Genomic DNA, 21,202 nt, shown 5'->3' on the forward strand with positions numbered 1-21,202 from the left:
TTATCAGCTGCCAGTACAGAAAACCAGAAGAGTCATGCGGATCAAATAAACAGTTTTGTGCTTCAATAATGAATTGTGCAATAAAATATGCGTTAATACATGCATTTGTTAAAAATGATTTTATTATTTAATAATTAAATTAAAAATGAAAGCACTATTTATAATTCAATATTTCAAAATTGAATATTTCAAATTGAAAAAAAAAATTCACAAACAAAGAATTAAACTCTCAATAAAAACATCTTTTCAAAAACGATTTTCGAATTCCAAATAAAAATATAGATTTAACCTGGTGCTTCCTACCTGCCAACCGTTTTTAGTATTGTGATGTTTCGCATGTTTCTTACAGTTTGAAGCAGATGCAACTATAAGAATCAGCACTGAGCCCTTACATTTCTATACAGTGTTCAAGTGATGACTGCAACCTACAGCCTTTAAAATCATGATTAATCCAACCTGCAGATATGGACAGTTAATGTCACGCTGCTCAAGTCTTGTAATTAAGCTGATTTTTAAAATTAATATATACTTGGACACACACACACACACACACACACACACACACACACACACACACACACACTTTATCCAATATGATTCTGGAATTTAAATATAAAATATTTTAAATGATTTCAACTTCAATCCACGTGTCAAAGATATGCAGCAGTGACAATAGTCCATTTGATGTTGCATTTTTACAATAATACAGTTTTAAGTGTACTGAGTTGTAACAGTGTTTTTCCTGATTCTTTTCCTAATAGAATGATTTGAAAAAAAATTCTTCCATTACTTGACATTTTCAGCTAATAACAAATATTTTTGGTAACATAGGAAATATTTACTTAACTTAGGAATGTAGAGTTCAGACAGGCAGCACAAATGATTTGTTATGTATGTTAGGCATGATTTGATCTGATTTATTCTTGTGAAACTGTGTGTGTGTGTGTGTGTGTGTGTGTGTGTGTGTGTGTGTGTGTGTGTTGGGGGCAGTCTCCGCTTTCTATAAATGTAATGCTAATACTAATTATTTTCATTGGTGTATGACTTGTTTACAAATCAATAAGCTACACTTTATTGCTTCGAGCATTGCTGGACGTACAAATGAAACTCAGGTCATGAGAATATTTCATCAATTCAATTATCTTACAAAATGAAAAAGATTTTATTTATCCATATCAGATTTACATTTCATCACATGGAAAAAAGCTAATTTCTTTACAGTTACATTCAAAACATCAAACATCAAGAACAAGTTAAAAAAAGAAGATCCACTCAGCAGAGGAACAGACTTGTTCCTGGGATGGTCACTGAAGACAACAGACAGAAATTTAACTCACGTTAGTTTGAACTATGATACCCTGAACTCAATAAGGAATTCTGGACCATTCATTTAGTATTCACTTGCATTCTATCTTCTTTGGCTGCTTGAGAAATAACTGGAAATCTTGCTTTGGGACCTCAAAGGAGACAAAAGCGAAGCTGGAAAACAAAGAAAAAATGCAAAAGGAAAGTTTTATATGTCAGATGTCGTGTTCATTTTATTATTTCAAATCCTTTTCGTTACTTAAAAAAACATGACATCAAACACACAACAGGATGACACATGGAAAAAAGTTTCCAAATTCGTTGTACTGTTGTTCTATGTATGACTGTGCAATAACAATAAAGAGTTATCTGTATCTGTCATGTGTTAAGGCGCTGACAGAAACCAAAAAATAAAAAACTAAACGAGAACTGAATATTCAGTTTTGCGGGGTGGGTAAAGTTATATGCCCACAGTATATTGTGAAGTGGCACCATATAAATAAAACTGAATGAATGAGAATGATTAGTCACAAGGTAAAGCACACTTTTCTAGACCACAGGGATTTACCTTCAGGTTGTTCTTGCTGCTCCTCAATCATAACAGGAACATCAGGAGTAGAGACTGGCTGACCTATCAAGCCATCCAACATGTCTTTGTACTGCTTCTTGTGGTTAGGACGAATAAACATACCAAATCCTTAAGAAAAGGAACACAAGAAAGTCGTTTCAAACCACAAACATTTACAGGAAGATGGCAGAGAACATCTCATGATCTGGAAGAACACTTACTGACAAGAAGGCCGAAGTTCTCATCTCTCTCAGTGAATAAGTTCACTGCTGTGGTCACCAGTTTTTCATAGTTGTCTGTGTTTTTGTAGGTGTGAATAGCCTGAAAGAGCTGTGTCGATCTCTCTGCCCCAAGAGCTTTTTTCACATCAGTCAGAAAGGTAGTGTGGACTTCATTCTTTGATGTAGAACCTGATCAACATAGTTTTATGCTTAACCATCACTGACACACATTACATGACACAAGTTTTTTGTATGGGTATGTATTAAGTAAACATCATTACTGTTTGACAAAAATGCAGCATAATATGCAGAGAATAGGTGAAAACATCAGCTACAGGTAGACCGAGCAGTCAGCTGAGACTGCAAGACCAGGCTCACCAACCTGTGCACTGCCTGGATTGATTACAAGAAGGCCTATGACTCAATGCCCCACACCTGGATCCTGGAATGCCGAGAACTGTACAAGACCAACAGGACCCTAAGAGCCTTCATCAGAAACTCAATGGGAATGTGGCGTACAACACTAGAGGCCAACTTCAAGCCCATAGCACAAGTCACCATCAACCAAGGTGACTTGTTGATCTCCTCTACCAAGGAGATGCTCTGTCCCTGCTGCTGGTCTGCATAGGCCTGAACCCCCTCGTGAGATCATTGGCTACGGATACAGACTACAGAACGGAGCAGTTGTCAGCCACATCCTGTACATGGATGACATCAAGCTGTATGCCAAGAATGAACGAGACATCGATTCACTGATCCACACCACCAGGATATACAGCAATGACATCGGAATGTCGTTCGGACTGGAGAAGTGTAGTTGGATGGTAACAAAGAGAGTTAAGGTAGTCAGAACTGAACAACATTGCAGACACAGAGGTACCTACAGGTACCTGGGGGATCCCACAGGAAAATGGGAACCATGAAGAAGCTGCTAGGAAAGCTGCAACCACCAAGTACCTGCAGAGGGTCAGGTAAGTCCTGAGGAGTCAGCTGAACAGTAAGAACAAGATCCGGGCTATCAACACCTGATCAGGTAACTTGCTGGGATAATAAGCTGGCCAAAGGAGGAGATAGAAGCCACTGACATCAAGACCAGGAAGCTCCTGACTATGCATGGACAGTTTCACCCCAAGTCCAGCACCCTGAGGTGCTGGACTTAGCTAAGCTAAGGAAAGAGGCCGGGGACTGTGAGTGTCAGCACCACAGTCCAGGATGAGACAAACAAAAGCCAGAACACTCCACGGTATGTACCACCAGCAGATAGAGGAGGTGGCTGACATCCAGAAATCCTACCAGTAGCTGGACAAAGCTGGACTGAAAGACAGCACAGAGGCACTAATCATGGCAGCACAGGAACAAGCTCTGAGTACAAGATCCATTAAGGCTGGGGTCTATCACACCAGGCAAGACCCCAGGTGCAGGCTGTGTAACGATGCCCCAGAGACAATCCAGCACATAACAGCAGGGTGTAAGATGCTAGCAGACAGGGAATACATGGAACGCCATAACCAAGTGGCCGGCATAGTGTACAGGAACATCTGTACCGAGTATGGCCTGGAATTCGTCTTTCATGTTTAAAATGGAATATTGTGTTATTCTTCCAAAATTCTTCCTTGACATTCTTTTCTAATCCATGTATCTCACACACATTTCCAAGAACAAAATGAAGAGCGTGTTTCATACCGTTCTGCAGCATTACAGTCTTCTTCTCATCCTTGGACAGAGTGTGATCAGGTTTGTATCCACAGCCCTTCCCTGTCAGCTCCTGGCAATTTTCATCAAACCTCTTTTTGTGATGTGGGCGAACAAACTGGTAGAAGCCTGTGACACAAGGCAGCAACAGCAGTCAACTACAACCTGTTTTGCATTAACACACTGTTAATGTGGTGCCCTGATACTGAAATCATGACTTTGACATTGATATTATTCCTGTGTAGATATCAAGACTAATAATGTTGACAGTTATGTTCAGTTTTTCAAAAGTAACGTTGGGTGAGGTGTTCTTACACTACTGTGAAAAAACAGGGCAAACTACAAAGAACGATTCTATTATTGTAGAGAAATCTCTGTAAGACACAAGGCTGAAAACTCATACTGACTGACTATGATCTGCACTGTATCTAAATATGGCAATGTTCATGGGCAATTTAGGCAATCATTGACTGCAAGAGATTTTCACCCAGTTATTAAAAACAATCTTTATTTAAAATTATGTTGGTTTGTCTAACTACTTTGAGCTTCTGAAAATGCATGTTATAATTCCTTAACAGTTAAAGCAATACTTAAACCCTTTGAATTAAAGCTTATCTCATCCTTACCATGTGAACAGAGACACAACTTTTACAATTTTGCACTGTGCTCGAGTGCAACAAAGCACAGTCATTTGTTGTATATCAAATGAAACAACCTGAACGTTGCAGTTTAGAAAATGTGATCTTCATAGAAACCCTGCTTGTCAATACATTCTGCACATATTCAAACTATCGTGCTGTGTACGTTTTAAAACATACTAATTATACATATTAAAATAATTTAAAACACTTTATTGAAAAGAGTGCAAAGACTTTAACGGATTTGTAAATAGTTGCACTAGTTAGACTCATTTTACAAAGAGCGTAAAATGTCTAATCATAAATTAAGAAAACGTGTTCTGTAGAGTTCAGACGTCTGCAAAGCAGGTATACTTTATAGGTGGCAGCGTACTGTCATTCTTCAGTGTTAACTATGTGTGGTGTTTATCGTTTTAATAGCAGTGTATTGCCGTACCTTCTAGTATCAGTACACAACATGCAGTGCTACCACATGCAACACTGAGGCTCAGATACGAGTCTGAATGTTCAGGTCGCTTTGTGTTTATTAGAGCAGAAGATTTACCATGGAGGAGACTCTGAGTATTAGTGTCTTCACTTAAAATTGCTGTCTCAGTCAGCAGGTGATCCAGGTTGTCGGTCTTTTTGTAGGTCTGCAGAGCCCGTATGATGCGGTCAAAGCTGACCTGACTCAGGGACTTCTTCATGTCCGCCAGGAATTTCTTAGCCCTGCTCGCCTTTCCTTCTTCAGACAAATCCTCAGAGACACTCGGCTTCTTCAATAACCATGGAGGAAAAGATAATCTCAGCAGCAGTGTAAATTCAAAATGATGTTAAACAATCTGGTTCAAAGTTCACTGCCCTCTGTTACACATCTCTGTACGTCTACAGGTATGTCATCTGGACCAACAGCTTTTCTAGTTTTCATCCTCTTCACATCATTCTTACTAATTGTCTGCACTTTCATCAGGTGTGTGCACCATAGGTTTATTAGATAAATATTTGCTTAAAAGTTCAAATTGAGTTAACAGCAGGCCACAGATAAACATAATTATCCCAACCCTTTAAACTTTAACGATTCATCCCCAACTTTCAACAGTCAGAAAAGACGTTTTCACCGAGTCCAGCTGTGTGTTGTTTAGAACACCACTTACCTGTTCTTGGACCAACTTGATTTTACGTTTTGCACCCCGCAACTCATCCTCCATCCTCTTATCGTATTGAAGAGACAGTGTGGACAAATGATTTGCCTTCAAAAGCAAAACAAGTGGAAAATGTGGTATTTAAACTTTTTTGTTTTATAGTGTAACACCCCACCTCACCCCACCCCCCCCACACACACGATGTGAGTTAATAAAACGAGCTACCTTTTCCTCTCCCATGGTAAAATCACTGTCCTCTCCAGTGCCGTGGTTGCCTTGCTCCAAAGCATCCAGCAGGTTGGCTGGTCTCCTCTGACTGTCCTGCACCTCACTCTCATACTCAAGGCAGATCCTGGCCATTCCACTGGCTCCACTGTTCTCATCTGACCACAAAAACAAGGGTTAAAATTCATCAAGGACTCACTTTAGAGTAGCTGTAGCTGGAAATTTTAAAACTAGTGCTTCCAGCTGTAGGTTTAGGATTAACTGGCTCTTAGTTGAATTTCTACCATTTATTATTGAAGTCTGTGTTTCTACTGTAGTTTTTCTACATTTCAACTGCATAATGAATTCTAAAGACACTCCTGTGAAACCCTTTGCTAAACGTATCTAGTATAGCAAAAGAACACCTTCATCTTTAATAGCAAAACATCAAACCACATCCATCATCTGTGTACTCACCGAGTCTCCTCCTCTTCAGGCTGGGAAGGCAGGTGTCCAGCACTTTGGCCTTCTGGGTGTGAGACGTTTGTGAGGAGGAGCAAGAGGTGAAACTGGAGGACTGAGTGTCTGATGAACACACAGCCGCACAGCTGTCTGCTGGAGCCTTCTTCTCAACCACAGGCCTCTTAAATGTATAATGCACAAACTGTGAGTATAAGCTGACAACCTGAACTGTAACCAAGTGTCTACACACCTTTACTGCACATGCAATGAATGAAAACCAGATAAACGATATGTTAGTAGACATTTATTATGAAAGTAATAAGGTTGACATGGTGTTAAAAAAACTCTTATCTTCACCTTTATTCCACAGAAACTCACAGAAAACACTTGACATCAAATTATATTTCAGCACGATGAACAGTGTCATAGCCATTAATGGAAACACTCCAGGTAATTATTCACTTTTTGTGTTTTAAATCAAAAAGTTTTCCATTTTTTCAGTGCTTAAAATAAAAAAACCTTCCCTCCAGATCAGAATCAGTACTATGAGCTGGTTCTTTAACAAAACTGAATAATGCAAGAATTTGCTGCATTGTATAAACCATGCAGGTGCGACAACTCACCATTTTTTGTGCAATCCTGAAGAACTGCGAGACATCACGGACCACGTTGCCAAAGCTGTCACAGAGGCGCACATACGACCTCACCCACGATGGAAGCTGAGCCCGGGCATCGGCACTTTTAAATCTGTGGGGAAAGTTTTCCTTTAGTTTAACAATCATTTTTTTATCATCAATAAATAATAAATAAGGTGACCGAAGCACTTAATTGAAGCTTGTGTGCTGCTGTGTGGTATAGTGGAGGATGTTCCCTCTGATGTGATGTTACTGAAGTAAACCAGCTCTGACCTCTGATCACACAAGAAGATCGCTCCATAGTCTTCCTTGTGACGAATCACTCTACCGATGGCCTGATTCACAGCTCTGAAAGCCTGCTGTTTGTACCAGTCTTGCCCTGATAAGTACTGTTTACACGCACAAAGACAGAGAGATCCAACTACCGTAATACGACAGAGCAACTTTTTAGTGTACATCAATAGTTAATTTTCTTTCACCTTGAGCCCTGGAGCTTTCTTTCGATTCATCTCATCCAAAAATTGCATTTTCAGGATGACTCGAGGGTCGTTCTTTGGAGGGAAAGGAAGGCCAGTGATGATAACACCCCGACCATAGGTGTCTGCAAAATCCAGACCCTCGCTCGCCTAGCACAAGAAGATATCATTACAGAACGGCTATTTGTGTAACCCTACACTAACATGAAAGAAAATCTGTCTATGCATCTTCTTAAATGTTTATCCAATTAGTCCCAGCATCACAGAACAGGAGGTAGCGTGCACCCTGGAAAAGCAATAAAACTGCTAACAAAGAGAGACAACCATTCACACTCACGAGCCATCATTACAAAAACATTGTGTAGTTATGCAGTGTGTCAACAAAAGAAAAAAAAAAGATGTCACATCTTTGGCACCCTTGTCCTCTCGTGTCAACATGTCCTTTGAATATCATATACAGGTGTGGTCAGAGGTTTACTTGGTATAAAAGTCATGATTATTTGGGGCTTTTAATGATTTCTTCCAACTGCTTTATTCAGGGTGGAATGATGTTACAGCACTCATCTCTTATGACTTTCACAAAATTGAGTGCACAACTTTAAATTAATTGAGATTTTCTCTTATTCGCACTGGGTCAAAAGCATAAACTCAAATATTAACATACATCTGCTAAAATCTTTCATAAAGTCTTTTAACTTGATGAGGTCAAGGCCTATAAACTCATTAGTGATCATGATCCATTACAACTACAAGATTTGTCTGGATTGACCAATACTCAGAACAATATGAAAATCCAAGGAACTCAGTAATGAGCTAATAATGAGAACTGTAGATTTATGCCAATTGGAACATTTCTGAACTGCAAATTCCAAGATCATCAGTTCAAACTATTTAAGTAAATACAAGTTACTCAGATGTCTCACCACTTTATCAAGCTCTGGAAGGAGACTCAAACGGTCAGCCTCAGATTGAGAAAATAGGATATTCAACACCAACAGAATTTGCAGCTGCCCACACAGAGAAGGCAAATGATTTCTCGAGAAAAGTTTTTTGGACAAACAAGACAACGACTGTGTTGTTGTTGACAATGAGCAGGTAGTCTAAGGAGCTTGGAAAGAAAAGTGTCTGGACTTCTTTAAGTTGCTTGAAGACGTTTCACCTCTCAGCTGAGAAGCTTCTTCAGTTCTAGGGTCAAATGCTTTTCTTTCCAAGCTCCTTAGACTATGATAACCTGGATGACTTCACAGACCTTCACAGACAATGAAAACTGGACTGGACGAGTAAAAGTGAGGCCTTCAAACCTAAGAACACCGCGCCGACTATCAAGTATACAGAGGGATGATTTGCCTGTTGTACATTCATGCTCACGATGAGTGTACGTAAACTTCTGACTACAACTGCATACTCACTGTATACAGCTGAAGTTTTGAGGTGAAACATGATAACAGAAAACATTTTAGGACTTTTACAGACTTCATGGACAGCCTCCTCACCTTCCCTCGACACACAGCAAAGAAGGATCCTCCTTTGGATGCTGGATCATTGACTTTGCTGTAATAACCATCAATAACCTGGGAATAGACAGAGGCTAAAGTTTAATCAGATCTTTACTTTTTTTTTTTTTTTACTATAAGCAACTTAGGAAATATTTTTAGATGTGAAAATGTGAATAGAGGGGTTTACAGCCAAGTGATTAGATACCTAAAAAAACCACTCACGTCATTAAAGGTGCCCTTCCCTTTAGGTTCAACAAACATAGGCTTTATGTTCTCAATGCGGTTTGCATGTCCGTTAGCCTGGTGATGACACACATGCAGGAAATGATTTACAGCAGCATCTTAGATTGTTATAAATGATCCATTTGACTGCGGAGTAACATAAACGTAACATAAATAAATTGGTTCATACAGGTTACAAGGCTTTTGACTTAATGATTAACTCTTTTGATATCTTTACATTCTATTTTTTAATATGCATTTCTTATGTATTTCTTGCACACTTCAGAAATCAATTCTTAGCTTCTAATTAGTATAAGAAGAAGTATTTATGTAATTGAAATAATGATGAGAAAATAAAAAAATGTTAAAGCGATTTGGAAGTTTAAACTATGCTTAAATTCATGATGAAGTAAGGTCACAGAGAGAAACAGACAGGGAGGATGGTAAGGTGTAGTGATTAAATGCCAACAACAGTGACTGGATGCCACAATGGGTGTGAGCCCAGACATCCCCTCAGAAGATGTGACATCCAGGAAGAGAGGTGGGAGAAAGGATAACCAAGTATAATACTGTAGTGCAGAACAAATAAAGGGTTTTCCATCTGTCATCTAGAAGATGAGCAGTTAAAATAAAATAAAGTAAAATAAAAAAATTGGATCTCATAGTTCACAGTTGAAAGTTCCAGCAGAGACGCCAGAGGGATCAACTGCTGCCCAAACTATGGACTTACAATTTGGCTTAACATTCTTTGGTTCTTTCTCTCCTCAAACCCTCTCCTCTCAAAGATCAGAAGAGAATCAGCATTAGCTCCGAGTAGGTTAACTGAAAAAGTATAGTTCAAGTGATTTGATTATTCGGTTTTATGGTCGCGGAATTTGATCTCTGCTTTTTGCAGATGATGTGGTTCAGTTGGCTTCACCGGGTGATCGCCTCCAGCTTGCACTGGAATGGTTCGACTGAGAAGCGCTGGGAATGAGAATCAGCACCTCATTCCCAGCGCTTCTCACTCCCCAGGAGGAGGAGGAGTTTAAGTGTCTCTGGGTCTTGCTCACGAGTGATGGGAGAAGGGAGCGGGAGATCGACAGACGATTGGTGCTGCGGCTGCAGTGATGCGGACGCTGTACAGGTCCGTCGTGGTGAAGAGAGAGCTGAGTGTAAAAGCGAAGCTCTCAATTTACTGGTGGTCCCTACCCTCACCTACGGTGACAAGCTGTGGGTACTGACTGAAAGAACGAGATCGTGGAAATTGGCTTCCTCCGAAGGGTGGCTGGCCTCTCCCTTAGAGATAGGGTGAAGAGTTCAGCCATCCAGGAGGGGCTCAGAGTAGAGCCACTGCTCCTCCACATCGAAAGGAGCCAGCTGAGATGGTTTACGCATCTTACAAGGATGCCTCCTGAGTGAGGTGTTCTGCACTGCAAGGCTACTCAGCCCTGGTTTTTCGGGTAGGCAGAGTAGACATCGGGAGGCTAAGAGGCAGTTGGAACTGGACGAGTCCCCTCATCAATTGGCTCCATCTAAGCTCTCTGCAATTTTTAATACTCGTAGGCTCAGAGACTGGACTATTTAAACAGAGAGACCTGATCCAGACTTCCTGTACTGGGGTCCTGGTTCCACAGGATGTGTGACACAATTGTCACACATCCCATTACCTCTTATTGGCTGCTGACAAGTCAACCAGTAGCAGAAGCATTGGCATAGTCGTCTCCATATTAAATTTCCAGTAAATTGATTTCTAATTTGCTAGAAAATACAAAATATAGTTCATGGGAAAAAAACCCCCATCAACATAAAAGTCACTAGAAAAGCTAAAAACGCCGCGCCCAAACTATTATTTCTTTCCTCAGGTGACTCTGCTGACTTTCCACTTACTTTCCAGAATTCCAATGTTTTTTCCATTAAAGGGAAGGAAGGGAAAAATACTAAGAGTCCGTGAGGAACCACACGGCTCAGGTTAGCTGAGGAGAGAACACAAGTTACAAATATATGTGAGTATAACTTACAAATATATATCACAATCAAAACAAAAGATTTCACACTCCATATACAATCCAACATGGTAGCACTTCCTATGATAGCTCAGCAGTAATGTGGTAATAACGAGACATTAAAAGCCAAAAATGTAATAATATGGAAATAGCAAATTACTACAACTTAATCACCAGAATAATATCTAAGCAGTTTTTATTTTTTACCTCGTATCAACATTGGTTATAGGCGAGTTGTGGTAACGGGCCAAAATTGGGTGTAATAACATAGAAAAACGTATGCCTATAAGGCAAAACCAATTAGTTACAGTAATATACTGGCAATATGATATATATCATATATGACATATACCTGCTAATAATAATCTTCCTATATCTGTGCATCTGAATATGTATATACTGGCCCCTCACATTAACCTTATAATAACAAAGCAATAGTAACTAATGGTTAAAAAGTAGGATACTCTGTATTATAATGCTGGATTTTAATCCTGCCTTGTGTTAACAACCTTACTCTTTGTTTAAAGGTAACAATGTAAATATTATTTAATGTGTCGTATTAGTACACCATTAAACAATCTGCACAATCTGTGTGTATACTTCCTATAATTAAAAAACAGAACAGAAGAAAAACATGTCTGTGTGTTAAATATAAATGTTATAATCATGTTATGGTTATTTTTTATTACATCACTGGCAAATAAATTTATGGACAGTCCTAAAACATTAATCCTGTTCATACAGATGTATTGTTGTCAGCAGTAGAGACATTTCGTCACTCTACCTGGTGACTGTCTCAGCTCAGGTTTCCCCAACCTTATAAACAGTACATTTGCATAATGACTGAAACCAGCAGCACTGAGGAACAATGAGCGGTCATGATTGTCTTGACCACTGATCAACAACCAACGACCAAATTAACACGAGCACCATCATTAAAATAGTGATAAAAACAATCGCACACTTGTCTTCAATACTTTTGGCAATATAGTGTAGAAATAGTAATATGTTATATGTCACAGCATCAGCCAGTATTAGTAGTATTATTAAGTCTAATCAATATATTGCTATTCTTATCAGTCATTAGTTTTGCTTCATAGGCACAGGTACAAGAGTACCTTCTGTTTCTACCTTATGACCCAGTTATTGCCAAGCTGTAGTAAAAAGTGCTACTCTTAAACACAATATCAAAAAGGTAATAAGCAATATGACATCACCATGAACAACAGAGCTAAAAGTTAACAATGTTGGTGATGTTAGCACAATCAAACGATTTCCATGCTGTATACTGTGATCTTACCAATGGTGTTGCCTAAAGACGCCATGTTTTCAGGAACAAACCTGCCACACAAATTTACAGTTTGAGTTTAGCACTCAAGTAACAACTTCAAAGTCAGAACCAGTAAAATATATATGAGGTAACATATAAAAAAGGAGCTCTTCCTTCCCACTCTCACCAACTGCTACTGCTAAGGGATTGTCTGTGTCATACAAATAAGGCAGATCAGGCAGCAGGACACCGGCCCTCGAGGCCTGGAGTTCCCCAGCCCTGTTTTAGAGCATCATTGTTTGCTGAGCCACAACAGCTCTTATCTCCTAGTGACACATCCTCCATGAATTGAAAAGTGTATGGGTGCCTCTGAGGGACATCTCTCTAACACATTACACCCCCTGTTTTAGCCCTCTAAAGCCTAGCCTGTCGCTGATATCAGACAGGTTTTTCAACATCTGTAACTCCCATCTGTTCAATTGAAAGACTTCGTGGTTCCTGAAAGCAGCGATACAGTGATATTTGGGTCATAACGTTAAACCCAGGCACAGTGCTGCAGCAGTCCCAAAAGACTGGTTGGTTGAGAGAAGAGAGAGGGAGTGAGTGTGATGAAGCTCTACAGAAAACTGACATTTTATTGGGCATCTGGGTTCTTTTTTTTACCGTTTTGCTGTTTGTTGTTTTCTGTGTTGTTTGCTGAGATTTAGATGTGGTGCCCTGCCTGGGATTACCATAATGACCCTAATATAACTGAAAAAGGTGATACTTTCAGAAACTGCTGGAATTTTTTGATTGCCCCATTGTTTTAAGAGTTATGGTAATTTGATCTAAAAGTCTGACCTAAACCCTACAGGAGCGCTCCCACTGGTTTTAAGGGGTTAACAAATCAGGGTTTTTTTTATTTCAAACAAACAAACAAACAAACAAACAAACAAACAAACAAACAAACAAACAAACAAACAAACAAACAAAAACTGTCTAACGTCTTACAAATGAATCAGCACTATATTGAAAGGTTTTTCATAATAAGATAACAGTTTCCAGTTACAAAATTTCGATTTAACCAAGAGTTACTTAAACTCTTATCAACCAAACACGTTCTATGGAACAGGAAATAAGGTTGGATTTTTTTTCCTAGGATTTTTCATACATCTCCCTGACCCGGTTCACTATAAGTGTTATGTATCTCTTTATTATGTATCCTGCTGCGACACTGATCTTTCCTTCTTGTGAATGTGGATCTAATAGCTCAATGCCACTGACAGCCTTTATTGTCGTTGTAGGACTCATCTTCCTGCAAGGACAACCTGTTGTCCAACCACAGACAGCAAGCTTGTTTCTGTTTTTCCTCAATTCCCATTTCTCTTGTACTCCCTTCATTTTTTGTGTGTATCCTGAAATATCTTAGCTACTCATGCGTTTCCAGAATGCTTTCTAGCTTCCAGGTATCCCTCTTGTATATCCTAACCATAAATCTGGTAGTTGGGTTTTTTTATTATTATTATTATTATTATTATAGTAGTGTTTCCTTGCTAGCATTCTAGAATTACAACAAAAGGATCTCCTTTGTCCTGGTGTGACTGCCTTAGCAGCTTCTTTTTTTGTTTGCATTGTCACCTTGTCCATTGGACTGGTTGTGACCAAGGCTTGAACTTACAAACACTTTGATTCCCTCAAAAGCTTTAAACTCATCACTGGTGTTCTGATATACTGAACACTGTAGTGTTCTGTCAGGACAAGAAAGCCAAAGTGGTGCTTTCTTCATCAAATCTAAAAATAAACATAAAGTAAAACGTACCAAAGTATGTGAAAAATTAATAATGTTAATAATGTTAATAATGCCTTTAATACATTAGTAAGGAAAGCTGTAACTATGATGGAGAAAAGAGACAGCAGTTCTGACCATGTCTGGTTTAATGTAAAAGGCAAGTTGAACAGGTGAAGGCTCAGCAGCACTTTCAGATTTGCATCTATGAGAATGTCTGAATAAGTAATAAGTTTAACCTGCTGTTCTGTTTTCTTGCTAATTTTTATTTTGATCATGTATATGTATATACAAAAGTTCATTTAGCAAAGATTCAGTTAGATATCAAAAAGAAGTTGAAGAAATGCAAACTTATTTAATCCCACCACTTAATTAAGGTGAAACCAGTGAACAGTAGAAGTAATGTCCAGTCTAATACCTGCGTTGCCTTGTTTAGTATTGCAATACTTATTGATACTTTGGAATGAATATATCTTATGTGAGCTCTCCAGTTAAGTCTTTGATCTATTATTACCCCAAGAAATCCATTTTCATTGACTCTTTCAATATCAACAGCATTTATTTGAAGCTTAACATTTGTAGTTAAACTGCTATTTCCAAATAACATATTTTTAGTTTTATTCAAATTTAATGACAATTTGTTTTTATCAAGCCAAAGCTTCGATTTAATTATTTCATTAGTTATCTCATCGAATAAATGCTGCAGTTGCAAGTTAGTCTGGATCCATGTACTTAAATGGTCTCAGTTCCAATTGATCATATTCTGCAATTGTCTGACTGATGCAACTGTTTTTTTTTCCAGATGTAGCCGAGTTGTTTATTTCAGTGTGTTTCAGTGAGTGTGTTTTCATTTTTGGTAATATAGTAGAAACAAAGTAGATAATCTGGAATCTCATGTCTTGTGAACACTGATTTTATTGCTACTATGACTCTTCCACTTTATGTGCTTAGCTTAATAATCTCTGAATAGCTCTATATAAGAATCAGCTTATTTACAGTTTACCTCTAATGCACAACAGTTTGATTGTTGGAGTGTTCATTCTAATATCAAGTGCCTTAAGAAGACAGTTTTCCTGAACTAGTGTTATATAAAAGTGAGTTGAAGTCTTCCACACACACAGCAGGATTTTACTTGACTTTCTAATAAATCAAAAGATGAGAAAAAATATGGTTTGACAACTTTTCCCCAGAGGTCAGAGACTACCATGAGCTAAATGAGTTTTGCCATGCACCTTCATTTGTATTTAGGCACATGGCAAAACTTGACCGACCTGTTAGAAAGTAATCATACGCTAAAAAAGAATACCGACCTCCGATCAAACGCTGAACTTAGGTGCGCTCCATCAGGCCCTTGTGCAATGATGCTCACAAAGATCTGGTCCCGCTCAATCACATGGTTGTTCTCCAGACGTACTGGGAATTCTCTGTAACAGCAGGAGCAGAAACTCACTGGCATATAGAGATGTATTACAGTAAACATATTTGGCCCAGATACATGCATAACACTGTTTCATTAGGGGCTGCACTGACAATCAAGTGAATACACTAAAGTTACGAGTTATTAAATCCACCTACGGTGTCAATTTAAAAGTCATACACCAGCTGCTTCATGATTTATCACATTCACAAACCTGTGTGTCCACACCACCCACCTGCCAGGTTGGGGGACAATCACACCCTTAAGGGGTAAAAACTGCCTGAAACCTCTGAACAGTTAATGCAATCGTTTGGACCAGGGCTGCCCAATCCCAGTCCTCAAGAGCTACTATCCTGCAGCTTTTAGATGCATCCCTACTCCAACACAGCTGAATCAAATGGTTTGATTACCTCTTCAGCATGCCATCATGTTTGGCAAAGGCCTGATAACAAGCCATTCATTTGATTCGGGTGTGTGGGAACAAGGATGCATCTAAAAGCTGCAGGACAGTAGCTCTCGAGGACCGGGATTGGGCACCCCTGGTTTGGACAGTCTGACTGTTTAATTTAAAATCCAGGTGTGGTTACAACATTTTCAAAACACATTAACTTTCCAAAAACCTATATGTTACATGTTTTAGATGTAATTCATCAGCAGGTGCTATGCTGCCTTTGGATGCTAACAAGTAAACACAGGTCTGTCTAATGTCAGAGTCATTCTTAATTATTGACAGATAAATGCAACATAATGTATCAGCATTCCTGGTTTATCCATGTTAAAGACCACTTTTTATGCTGATACTTCTGGCTTTAAAACGAATCATTAACTTTCATGGTGAGTTACAAAAATCACCAAAGATTTACATTTTAAGAACAGTTCACTCTGGACAGTGTTCAGCCTAAACAGGTATAAAGGCCATTGTGTTTTTGTTTTATTTTAATGAGCTGCTACTCAGGTGGGAAAAATTTAACTGTGCAGTCAGAGTGACAGCTAACTTACATTCTCATCTCAGATGTGAAAGACGACAGGGGAGAGAGGGTACCACTGGTCAGAATGATGCAGCGAACGCCTTGATTCACCAGATCTTGCATACTGAAGCCCGGAGAGAAGCACCAGTAACTCAGAATATTGCCTGCAATATGCAGAGAAACAAATCACATTTACTTACAGTACAAATAGTTCATACACTCATAACAGGGTTCACATTCTGACCTAAATGTAAAAAGAAAATATCATGATATTACATTCAGTTCATGTGACTCCATGTAACCCACCAACGCATCACGCTGTGCATCGTTACCTTGTTTTTTTGATGAAGATGAAGCCCACACGTCAACACTCTGTTTCTTTTTGTGAACGCTGGTGTCCCGATGGATATGAACCTGAGCCAAACACATGACACAAGCTCATCATTAGTCATTTCATTTCAAGAAAAAAAAAAAAAAAAGAAGAAAAAAAGAAATTAAACATTTAAGATGCCGAAACAATGGTTACAGTTTCAGTTACTTCTCCATCAAGTGTGGCAAAGATATGTTAGCTGGTTCCAATATGAACACAACTGTACAAAAACACACCTTAAAATGAGCCGTGTTGGTCTCCATCTGGTGCTGTCTGTCCTTTTCTGACGGTTCACCACAAAATACCAGCTGAAAACACCAGAACAGAGGGGATCGCTCAAACACGCCACGAGGTGATTAAATAATTACTCTTTATGCAATAAATAGTAATAAAGTCTATCATTTTGTTGAATGATCTCAATCACACAAATATTATGGGACCAATCCAAAAACCCAAACAAAGAAGCAGTTTGACAGCTTAATATCCATACAAAGTGTACCTGTATGATATCAGACAGCTTCTGGAGTCCACTTGTATTGAGGAATATTCCGGGCTCTGGTGAGAAACATGCATCAAACAGGTCACTTGTTACTTAGTAGCACTAAGATGATCTGTATAATACACCCAGCAAATGTTACAGATGATAAATGAAGTGATAATGTGTCCTACGTCCTGCCAGGTATCCACTGATCTGCTCCAGAGCTTCATAGACTGCCGTCTTGTTGCTGTAGGTCAGATGAGCTCTTTCTAACACCTCATAGATGAAACTAAGACACAACAGAGAGACATGCAGTGCAGGTTTATTATAACAGTTAACATTCAGAATCATTCTCTGACCACCTAAGGAAGAACCCCACTAGGGTTTATGTCACGGTAGTCTAAGGACTATCCACACAGTCTCTGACCACTTTCTTCTTCTTGTTTTATTTTAAATACATGACTCCAACCACAGATTTGTCACAGTGTCACCACACTACCCTAAAATACTTTGGGAACATTTGTGTCAGTTTCCTGCAATAAAGTATGACAATATAAGTAAAACTGATCTCAGACTCAGAGCTTGTTGTTGTTCTGCTGTGTGTCCATTTTAACAGCGGTTAAATTGACTAAGGTACATTTTTAAAAAAATGTTTTTTGTATGCAGTTAACACTGATTCACACAAAACATTATAGACAATTATTTCAAATATGGATGTAAAAGAAAAGCATTTTTCATGCTGCTAAAAATCAAATGTGATATCTCAGTTTTTCCTTCTGCACAACAATGTTGTACATTGTGTATATAACATGTAGGATGTCACCAATGTTCAATTTGTCTTAATCACTCTATAAATTCCACTTATAATCCAATAGATATGATCATTATATATAAGAACCAATGTATCTATAATAATAGTTATAATCAGGTGTTTTTCTTGAGGCCACATTGTTTTAGCCTTTTTTTAAAAGACTAATTTTGGCATTTTTCTTTTGTTTGATACATGCAGTACATAGGAGGCGGAGCCGAGTGAGGCAGGGGTCAAAGCGTGAACTCGTACGTGTCACTTATGATTTCTGATTGAGTTTGCATATAACCTTTGGGTTAGAGAGGAAATGCACGTGCTAAATGTCAGGAAGTTCTCAGGGCATTCCCATGAATGAAAATTGGATGTAGACAGCCTTTAAACATAACAGACATCATACGAAGCACAAACGCACAAATCTATGCATAAAACACACACGAGCGATACGACACACCAACCTGTGACGTGTGTTTTCTTACCTGGACCATACTCTATGGAACAGAACCGACTCAGACGTGTGTGGAAATAAATGTCGACAGTCTGTTTTGGAAAAATGACGAATTGACGCCTTTAAAATAAAATTTACTCTCATCCTGGTCAGATGTCATCACTTAAAGTCTTGTTTCTTGCCCTCATCCTACTGATGTTTTACACTGACTGCACTTCAAGTCTGGCTTTGTTGCCTTAGAAGCTTTCTCTCTTACATTGTCTGCTTTTTCCACATGACCTTAACGGCATTCAGGGAACCAACAAAATAAACATGAACAGATACATGTTCTTATCTGTTCTGTAAGGATGTGTGTATCTTAGTGAAGCTAAAACGCAAACATTTTAATGCCATCATATTTCAAACCTGCATTGTTGAAGGTGGAAAAGCTTTGACAATATTTATTATTTTCTTGGACAAGCTCTCTTCAAGTGTGCTTTGAGATTTATTTATTCATTTTCATATGTTTGGAACAACTGTATAATCAGTTTATTAATGGGCAACCCATACGCTCTTATTTTGAAAGCCTGCTCAGCACTGCTGTCACCTACATTCCAGGTTTAGTAATGCCTTTATCACTTGGAACATCATAGGAATCAATGGCAGCTTCCAGATCCAGTAGTATCTCTGTTAAAGCAAAAAACAAGTTTAGAAAAAGACCTCCAATCACCAACCAACAGGACGACCGACTCCACAATACTTACGTTTGATTTTAGCGATGGTGGACAAATCTAACTTTAAACCTGAAACAAAACAAAAGACAAAATATCAAAAGACCTGCAGCTGACAACCTTTTACTTGCTTTACTAAAGAATAAACTAAAATTACTTGTAATAATGAAACTAAGGCCAAGGCAAAACTAAGGCTAGTAAAGTAGAAGTAAATCCAAACTTTTAAAGTATACAAGTAGCCCAAAGTACCATGACATTCATAAACAACTATACACTCTAAGTATTAGATGGAAAACTCTGTTAGGAACATGTGTATAAGCGAAGGTTTTCTTACCAGAGCTGAGGGATTCCACGTTGACGTCTTCACTCACAGAGTCTTTGTGGCTGATTTCTTTAGCCTGCTCCACAAGCAGCCTGTCCACAGCATTGATGGCCGAGGCTACATCATAGGGAGTCAGATCAAACGAGGTTGATTCTTCACATGTCTTCTCCTGCAAACAAAAAAGACATCAGATCAGGTGGGATAGTATCAACAAAAGTAATTATCAGCATAATTCAAATAACAAATATTCATTTTAAACATTATTATAAGTCTGTGCAACCAATGTTTTTGTAAATAGTAACTTTATTTATATAGAACCTCTAAACCCGGTGAATGAAATGAAAATGGTGTGTAGTTACTACATGTCAAAGAATGATAGTACAGGTAATGTAAATGTAGAGTTTGTCTGAGAATGTTGTGTCCACAAAAACATAGATTTTAGTGGAGCAAACTGGCATTAGACCATCACAACCAACGAGTCCTTTGTCTCAAGTTACATTTGTTGCATTAAGCTGAATGAGATTTTGTCAGGAAAAGTGGCCATCGTGTAATAAATAGATGAAAATAACAGGATGAGCATGTTCCAGAACAGTGTTCACATTAATAATCATAACAAATTAGCTTTAATCAAGAATGACATATGCTTAGATTGTTGCTTTGCAAAAATCCCAAATATGTTGTTTAGCTCTCTACCACTGAAATGATTGACCAAAAAAATATTATAACATTGGCAGGCACCAGTGCTACACCTCAGCATCAGGGTAAGTAGGATTTTCAGAAAGCGTGACCTCTGACCTTGACCCTGAGTTCATGGTCACATATTTATCACATTCTTCAATGATGAATCATGCCTTAAATATGCAGCACCTTGCATTGTGCATTAACTGTAAATTTAAATGTAATAAGAAAATGTCTCGAGCTTCACATGTGTCGAAACAGATTAGCCAATTACTAGAGTTTGCTGCTCAGAGGATGTGTCACCAAGTTGGGAAAAACAACTAGAGACATAGACAGGTGTGGTGGTGTACCGGGGCCTCGGTTTAGGACTACGCTTCCTGCTGACTGTCACCCAGCTGTCCCGTTTTCCCGGCTGCTTTGGACAATATGCTGGGTGAAAGCTAACGGTGGCTATGCTAGCTTTGGCTGCACCTGCTACATGGGCCTGGCTAGATACAGGTGAACCCGGGACTCCAGAGCTGTAAACAGGCTACATTTATTACAAGTATCGTTATTACTAAAGAGGGCCGAGGAGTAACTAAAGCTCTGACATACTGAGCAGGAATGTGGAGGAGGGACAGGTGAAGAGGCCGTGCTGCTAGAGAGTCGGCTACAATCGAAGTGAGCAAATTCCTAAAGATACAGTGAATGAATACTGTGAGTATAATTAGTGGGTGAATCAAAAGAGAGTGTGCTTTGGTGACAGAATGTGAAGATTACACTGTGAAATCTCCAAGTTATATACATGGCATGATGATACAGGAGAATATATGCTTTGACAGGTTTTTCAGGTCATAGAAGAAAATACTTGTTCATTTGCAAAATACTCGAGATCTACTGCGATCTATAAATTATAATGCACAGTAATGACATGGGATGTAGTAAAAATCATACATTTTCTGAAGAT

General features: G+C 38.7%; 1 protein-coding gene across 3 annotated transcripts in view; it reads right to left on the reverse strand.

Moving 5' to 3' along the window:
• Window positions 1–1,138: 1,138 nt before the first annotated feature.
• LOC113013410 (regulator of telomere elongation helicase 1) overlaps window positions 1,139–21,202 on the reverse strand; it is a 46,356-nt gene continuing 26,292 nt past the window's right edge. Inside the window, exons 9-33 of one of the 3 annotated variants that reach the window (XM_080294432.1) lie at window positions 19,591–19,747; window positions 19,290–19,328; window positions 19,137–19,212; window positions 17,485–17,582; window positions 17,315–17,370; window positions 17,052–17,123; window positions 16,778–16,859; window positions 16,477–16,609; window positions 15,371–15,484; window positions 12,326–12,366; window positions 10,910–10,995; window positions 9,041–9,118; window positions 8,816–8,893; window positions 7,326–7,472; window positions 7,120–7,235; window positions 6,835–6,958; window positions 6,227–6,392; window positions 5,771–5,928; window positions 5,558–5,653; window positions 4,969–5,179; window positions 3,778–3,915; window positions 2,095–2,283; window positions 1,874–2,002; window positions 1,406–1,479; window positions 1,139–1,307 (exon numbers count right to left, since the gene is read on the reverse strand). In XM_080294432.1, coding sequence (XP_080150558.1) covers window positions 1,409–1,479; window positions 1,874–2,002; window positions 2,095–2,283; window positions 3,778–3,915; window positions 4,969–5,179; window positions 5,558–5,653; window positions 5,771–5,928; window positions 6,227–6,392; window positions 6,835–6,958; window positions 7,120–7,235; window positions 7,326–7,472; window positions 8,816–8,893; window positions 9,041–9,118; window positions 10,910–10,995; window positions 12,326–12,366; window positions 15,371–15,484; window positions 16,477–16,609; window positions 16,778–16,859; window positions 17,052–17,123; window positions 17,315–17,370; window positions 17,485–17,582; window positions 19,137–19,212; window positions 19,290–19,328; window positions 19,591–19,747 — 2,655 coding nt within the window. In that variant the 3' untranslated portion in view covers window positions 1,139–1,307; window positions 1,406–1,408. Of the gene's footprint in view, window positions 1,480–1,873; window positions 2,003–2,094; window positions 2,284–3,777; window positions 3,916–4,968; window positions 5,180–5,557; window positions 5,654–5,770; window positions 5,929–6,226; window positions 6,393–6,834; window positions 6,959–7,119; window positions 7,236–7,325; window positions 7,473–8,815; window positions 8,894–9,040; window positions 9,119–10,909; window positions 10,996–12,325; window positions 12,367–15,370; window positions 15,485–16,476; window positions 16,610–16,777; window positions 16,860–17,051; window positions 17,124–17,314; window positions 17,371–17,484; window positions 17,583–19,136; window positions 19,213–19,289; window positions 19,329–19,590; window positions 19,748–21,202 lie in introns of all 3 variants that reach the window. The other 2 variants (XM_080294433.1, XM_026154286.2) reach the window with 2 other exon arrangements.

Source organism: Astatotilapia calliptera, chromosome 20 (assembly GCF_964374335.1).
Source record: "Astatotilapia calliptera chromosome 20, fAstCal68.1, whole genome shotgun sequence".
Taxonomy (NCBI): Eukaryota; Metazoa; Chordata; class Actinopteri; order Cichliformes; family Cichlidae; genus Astatotilapia; species Astatotilapia calliptera.